Raw genomic sequence first — 7,018 nt, forward strand, 5'->3', positions numbered from 1 at the left:
TTAACCTATTCTCAATTTCCTAAACCTAAACCTAAACCTTAACCTAAACCTAAAACCTAAATGTATTCTCGAATCCCTAAACCTAAACCTACACCTAATCCTAATCTCAACTCCCTAACCTAAACCTAAACCTGAACTTGAAAACCCAAACCTAAACCCGATCTCGAACCCGAACCCGATTTCCTAAACCTAAACCTTAACCTATTCTCAATTCCCTAAACTTCTATCTTGTAACCTAAACCTGTAACCTATAGCTTAAACCTAAACCTAAAACCTATTGCTTATAAGCTAAACCTAAACCTTAAACCTAAATGTATTCTCAAATTCCTAAACCTAAACCTACACCTAATCCTAATCTCAACTCCCTAATCCAAACCTAAACCCGATCCCGAACCCGAACTCGATTTCCTAAACCTAAACGTTAACCTATAACCTAACATAAACCTAAACCTATTACCTGCACTTATAACCTAAACATAAGCCTAAAACCTAAACCTAAACCTAAAATCGAAATGTATTTTCAAATCCTTGAACCTAAACCTACACCTAATCCTAATCTCAACTCCCTAACCTAAACTTAAACTTAAACTTGATAACCCAAACCTAAACCCGATCCCGAACTCGGACCCGATTTCCTAAACCTAAACCTTAACCTTAACCTTAACCTATTCTTAATTCCCTAAAGCTATAACCTATATACTATAACCTATAACTAAAACCTAAACCTATAACCTAAGCCAAAACCTTAACCTAAACCTAAACCAAAACCTATAACCTAAACCTTAACCTATAACCTATAACCTAAACTTATAACCTATAACCTAAAACCTAATTATGAACCTAAACCTAAAACCTAACACCTAAAACCTAAAACCTAAACTTGAACCTATTTTAATGATTAGTTTTATTTTTAAAAAGTGCTCACTTTTTTGGAAGAAGTTTATGCAATTCTTCATGATTCTGAATTATAATGTTTTGTTGGTTTAATATTTTTTTTTTCAGGTGAAAGACACAAAAAGAAAATTGTTGCTGATTTTTTTTCTTTTTTTAGTTATGATGTTAAACTTTTATGTATTTATGTGTGGATGAATGTAATGTGGATAAGATTGCTTGTGTTTGGATGAATGTAATTTATGTTGGATTTACGTAGTTTGGGTTTAGATGGATGTAGTTTATGTTTGGATGAATGTAGTTTATGTTTGGATGAATGTAGTTTATGTTGGATTTACGTAGTTTAGGTTTAGATGAATGTGAATATGATGAAATATATTATATAATAGGTGTATATCAGGAAGAATATAATGATGTAACAGGTGTATATTGACCCTCTTATAAGGGACGGTCCATGACAGTCCTTTTGAAGGACGGTTCATGGCCGTCCCTTTGAAGGCCCATAAGAGACGGACCATGACAGTCCTTTTTAAGGACGGTCCATGACCGTCCTTAAAAAGGACGGTCTATGGCCGTCCTTTAAAGGCTCATCAGAGACGGTCTACAACAGTCTTGTTTAAGGACGGTCCATGACCGTCCTTTTAAAGGACGGTCGATGGCCGTCATTTAAAGACTCATAAGAGACTGTCCGAGACCGTCCTTTTTTAGGACGGTCCATGACCGTCCTTTTTTCGTCAATAAAAATGACGGTTTTCGACCGTCCTTTAAGTAATACGACACGTCAAAATTTGACGGCCCTTGCGACGGTCCATGACCGTCCTTTTTGGTCATTTGAGACGGTTTTGGACCGTCCTTTTTTCACAGTTTTGGCGTAGTGCATGAATCTGTCATGGGGCATGTATCGGATTTGCTTTATTTGCAACAAAATCCATGTGTTTTACTGTCAGGGGAGTATTCGGCCGATGATACCTGGGAATTTGTAGAGCTGCAAGAACAGATCACTAAAGGCTATATAAGTGTCTGGGCACTTCATAAGAAAGTAAGCTCTCAACTTTGTAAAATATTAGTATGTTCATCTTTATTTATAAGTTGATTTATCTTTCAATTGATTGTGTAAAGCATAGATGTGCTGCGACATTCGTTTGTTTGTTAGCATGTTGGCTTTCTATTTTACCTTCTTTTTTGTTTTGCTTGTAATAGAATTCAAGTTACAACATTTGTTGCCTTGATAGTTTTTGATTTTTTAAGGTCGGGATCAAAGGATTGATTGTTTCCTATGCATCAATTTGTTGAATGCTACTTTTTAACTTTTCTTTTTTTCCTTGTGTGCAGGATTTTAATCAATTGTGCCTAAATTTAGGCCTACAAGCACTTCAGCCTTTTGACGCCGCTCGTGCTAGGAGTAGACCATACAGAGGATTTGTTTTTTTTTTTTTTTTTTGTTAAATTTATTTATTTAAATTCAAGACCATTTTCAATTTATTGTAATAAATATTATAAATATTTTTTTATTATGTAGTACTATAAATTTTGTTTAACATTCAGTTTTATTTGTATTGCATCATTTTTATGTTTCAAATATTTAAAAAATATAGGTTTCGATTGAATTTTATATAATAATAAAAATTACTGGCATGCTAGGGCCTCTTTTCCGTACAAAGGCATTTAGCGGCGTTTCTGTAGAAATCTTACGGCGCTTTCCTGGGAGAAAAAGTGTTCAGAAACCACGTTTAACGGCGCTCGGATTGACTTTTGGCGGCGTTTATTCACGTCGGGAAAAAGCTACATTATCGGCGCTCAGACAAGCGCTGCAAGAAAGTATCTAGCGCCGACATAACTTTTAGTGACATACCCATTTATCGGCGCCTGTATAGCGCCGTTAAATCTATTTGCGGCGCTTTTTGGGGTTTTTACCGGCGCTTTCGAGCGTCGCTAAAAGTTACGTTTGTTGTAGTGTGTAAGGGCCACATTGTCTTGGGTGAGGCCAGGCCCTCCCCTAGTCCGATCTCAAGGGTCACCACAGGATCTGTCAGAGATGAATGACCCCGGCCAACAGAAGTTCATATGCCCCTGTTGTCGTAACCTATGTGGGGCAAAGAGATGCCTGTGACAAATCCACTCTGTTGGCTTTTCAAGACCACAATAGGAAAGGAATATAAAAATTAGGGAGATCCAAAACTCAGGTTCGCCACACCAAATGAGGCCGTGGGAGTGGCATGTCGACCGTTGAACTGGAGTTGGCCATGATGTTTATATGCCATCCAAAATCGTTCATAGGGTTTTTACTACTCAAATAAATTATAGGCACAAATATCATCCTGATACAAAACTTTTGTGGCCCCCACAAAGTTTCCAATGGTGGGAGTTCAATCCCCGCTGTTTCGTGGGGTATGAACCACATGAGTCCTGGATCTGCATGATTTTTAGCCTCATGTCCCATCATATTCTTGAAAAATTGATGAACGGAGTGGATCTTCCATGGGCATCTATGTGGGCCCTACACAGCTTTCAACAAGAGGAGGCACGGGAATATCTTGTGCATTGATGGCGGATAGCCTCTGCACAATCATATACCTGTGCCGGGGTTGTGTGGGTCCCACAGATATGTATGTGATAAATCTATTCCATCTATATAATTTTAAAGACCGGTGGGCCACACTAACAAAACAGCGGCAACAAAATTGTCCATTGTTGAATCTTCTTGAATCTGACCATGATCCCTGTATGCCATCCAAACCGTCCATAGGGTTGTTACCACTTCAATAAACTGTAGGAACAAATATCATACTGATAAAAAATAATAACTATAATAAAACTTATATTACCCTACCAATCCCCACTGTTTCATATGGTATGTCCCAGATGTGATCTTTCAAAATATATCGAAGGGAGTAGGTTTGTCACAGAAATCATCATTGATCAGTGGTCAAACCAGGAAAATAATGTGCCATTGATAAATAACAACATTCAAACGTGATATATTCCATAAATTTGTATATAAGATATGGGGCTAGCCTAATGGATGAGTTGGATGTTGTGAACTAAGGTCTTGGTATCGATTCCCTGGTCCTCCACGGGTTTACTGGACTAGCTGCGGGTCGATGCCACGTGGAACTATGCCGCTCCCAGTAACTTTCGACACCTCTCACAACATAGCTCTCTTCCTGATCCCTCTATTTTCCTGTGCGTGGCACATAGTAAGGTCATGATTTTCTAGTTCTTCAGATTTGTTCTGCTGAAATTCAAGCGGATATATGATTTAGAAGCTAGGTTGGAAGTTACACACTACATAGACCGTAACTTATAATCATAAAACACAATTTATCTAATGGGAACCCAATGTGCTGCGGCCACGGCCCAAAATGTGATGGTCATCGAGTGATCCATACATAGTTAAAACCGTTTATGCCATAAAGTGGGTAACTTCCAATCCGTGAAGTGCATGTAAAATCCGAAACCATCTATGCCATAAGTGGGTTACTTTCAATCTGTGAAAGTACATGTAAAATCTAACCTTTCAAGTAGGTTGACACCACCGTAAAGATCACCTTGTGTAGAAATTATCAACTAATCAATGGGCCAAACCATGAAAACAATGTATTGCATTGAGAAATAGCAACATTCAAATGGGTCTATTCAACAAGTTTGTATATAGAAGATTTGTAAATACATTGATTCCCATGACGGGGCTGGCCTACTAGATGGGTTGGATGTTGCACACAAGAAAGGATGGTAGTTACGCACTGCATAGACCAATGTGTCCAAAAGCCAACCAATGTGTCTAAAAGTCTAAAAGCCAATGTGTCCAAAAGCCAACCAATGCGTCTAAAAGCCAATATGTCATGTGAGCATATTCATACAGTGATCCATACATAATTAAAACCATATGTGCACAATAAATAAAGTGAATATCTTCTAATCTGTTCACTGCTTGTGAAATCCATTCCTTCAAATAAGTTGACACCACCATGAGAATCACCTGAGTAGAATTCATCAACTTATTAATGGGCCAAACTGTGAAAATAACTTATGTGTAGCCATTGAGAAATAGCAACATTCAAATGTCATCTATTCGATAAATCTATGTAGAAATTTTGTGAATAGGTTAATCCTAATGGTGGAGCTTGCTATTGAATGGGTTGGATGTTGTGCACACACGGAATGTTGAAAGTTATACACTCGGCCTTAACTTATGATTGTGCACTCAATTTATCAAACAAATCATCTCTGAACGTGGATAACGAAAGGCAAACTCCCTAGACACCCATGAACAAACGGTTTGCGTCCTACCCCCTCTGTTGGGCTCACCGTGATGTAAGTGTTTTATCCACACTGTTCATCGCTTTTAACAGATTATTTTAAGATATTATTCTAAAAATGAAGCAGCTAGAAAGCTCCAATGCACCACACCAAAAGAAGCGGCAGTGAAAATGACACTCACAGTTGAAACCTTTCTAAGGGCCACCCCGATTTTTTTTTTACCATCCAACCTATTCATTTCATAAGGTCATGTAAACGTGGATGAAAGGATAAAACAAATATCAGCTTGATCCGAAACTTTTCCGGCTCCCAAGAAGTTTTTAATGGTGGAATTTCAATCCCCACTTTGTGGTCCACGTAAGCCATGTACCTGTCTCATGTTTTGTCTCATCCTTTAAAATGATCTTAGAAAAAACGATAAACGGCATGGATAAAACACTTACATATGATGTTAGACCGCACGGAGCCCTGCCCACGTTTAGGAAATCGGATTGCCTGCTGAGTTACTCGGTAAGCTCTTACCATTTAGTGACAGTGACAGGGACTCAAAGAGTCCCGCCTGGACGGATCAGTGACGGATCAGTGACAGTGACAGGGACATAGCGGACGGATTAGTCCTGCCTGGACGGATCAGCGACAGTGACAGGGACATAGCCGACGGATTAGTGACGGTATCAGCGCCCAATCCGACTTCCTAAACGTGGCCAGTCGTTTAGACACGCAGAAACAAACGTCCGTGTGGTGATCCATACAGAGTTAAAATCATATATATATTTATATATATAAAGTGAATAATTTCTAATCTATTAGCTGAATGTGAAATCCATTCCTTCAAAGTTGGCTTTGTTGCCTGGATTTTCTTAGCTAGCAGGGTTTTGTTAGTAGTTGGCTATCAGATGCATTCCTTGCAATATAAATTTGAGATGCATTCCCTGGGAGCATATCTCCAGTACAAAAACCCGCTTCTCCAACTCTACTCCCAGCACCAGCTCCTCCTCCTCCTTTCACCCTTGTGACCATGCCACTCCCCGTACAATCATCCGATGTCGAAAGGCAGGCAGCCAACACCAACATCCACAACTCCGGGAGAGCGCAGAGGCTGAGATTGGCTGTCCGAGGAGCCAACGAAGGGTTGGTGTCCACAGCCTTGCTGATGATGGGAATTGGAGATTTGAAAAGGGAGGAAACAGCCATGATCCTCTATGTGTTTACTGGACTAGTTGCGGGTGCAATTAACATCTCCATAAGAGAGTTCGTCTCTGTCTACCATGATATAGAGGTGACCCAGATGAATAGCCCGATGCAAACGGCGGCAGTGTCGGCTCACACCTTCTTCATCGGTGGGATGATTCCACTGCTGACGGCAGCATTTATGAAGACACATAAGGTGGTAGGGGTGGTGATAGCAGTGACCTTGGCATTAATGCTCTTTGGAGGTCTTAGAGCCAAGTTGTGGAGAAAGCCAATAGGGAGATCTTGTTTGATGGTAATGGTGGAAGGTTGGTTTGCAATGCTTATGAATTTTGGCTTAATCAAGTTGTTTCAGTCTCTTTCTCTTGGGTAGTAAACAAAGGTATCCTTCTCTTCTTTCTATGGTATGATATTGGAGGGTAGATGTTTGTTTATGTAATTGTCTTCTTCATATTATTTTTCTGTTTTTTTCTTCTTTTTCAGACAGAAATAATACTGCTATTAACATCAATCAGTACGAGTATAGAGAGAGGAGTTTGTTTTACATCTGTGGCCACGTAGGATCGAACGTCTGTTGCAAGCTAAAAGGGACAACATGTCGAGATGATCGATCTTGTTATTTGAATAGTCCTTTTTATCTTTAAACAGCATAAATAAACTGTTTTTCGGTGAGAAT

At 39.2% G+C, this 7,018-nt stretch overlaps 1 protein-coding gene across 1 annotated transcript; it reads left to right on the forward strand.

Annotated features, from left to right (window-relative positions):
- Positions 1-2,525: 2,525 nt before the first annotated feature.
- On the forward strand, positions 2,526-6,715 carry LOC131234667 (vacuolar iron transporter homolog 2-like). Its single transcript, XM_058231587.1, has 2 exons — positions 2,526-2,709; positions 6,102-6,715. Exons 1-2 carry the CDS (start codon positions 2,526-2,528, stop codon positions 6,713-6,715), a joined length of 798 nt encoding a protein of 265 aa, XP_058087570.1.
- Positions 6,716-7,018: the final 303 nt, after the last annotated feature.

The sequence above is a fragment of the Magnolia sinica genome, chromosome 19 (genome assembly GCF_029962835.1).
Source record: "Magnolia sinica isolate HGM2019 chromosome 19, MsV1, whole genome shotgun sequence".
NCBI classification, from domain to species: Eukaryota; Viridiplantae; Streptophyta; class Magnoliopsida; order Magnoliales; family Magnoliaceae; genus Magnolia; species Magnolia sinica.

Coding starts and splice junctions, on each gene's coding strand:
- LOC131234667 (XM_058231587.1), top strand. CDS start 2,526: ATGCTAGGGCCTCTTTTCCGTACAAAGGCATTTAGCGGCGTTTCTGTA. Junction 2,710..6,101: donor CAGACAAGCGCTGCAAGAAA/GTATCTAGCGCC, acceptor GCATATCTCCAG/TACAAAAACCCGCTTCTCCA.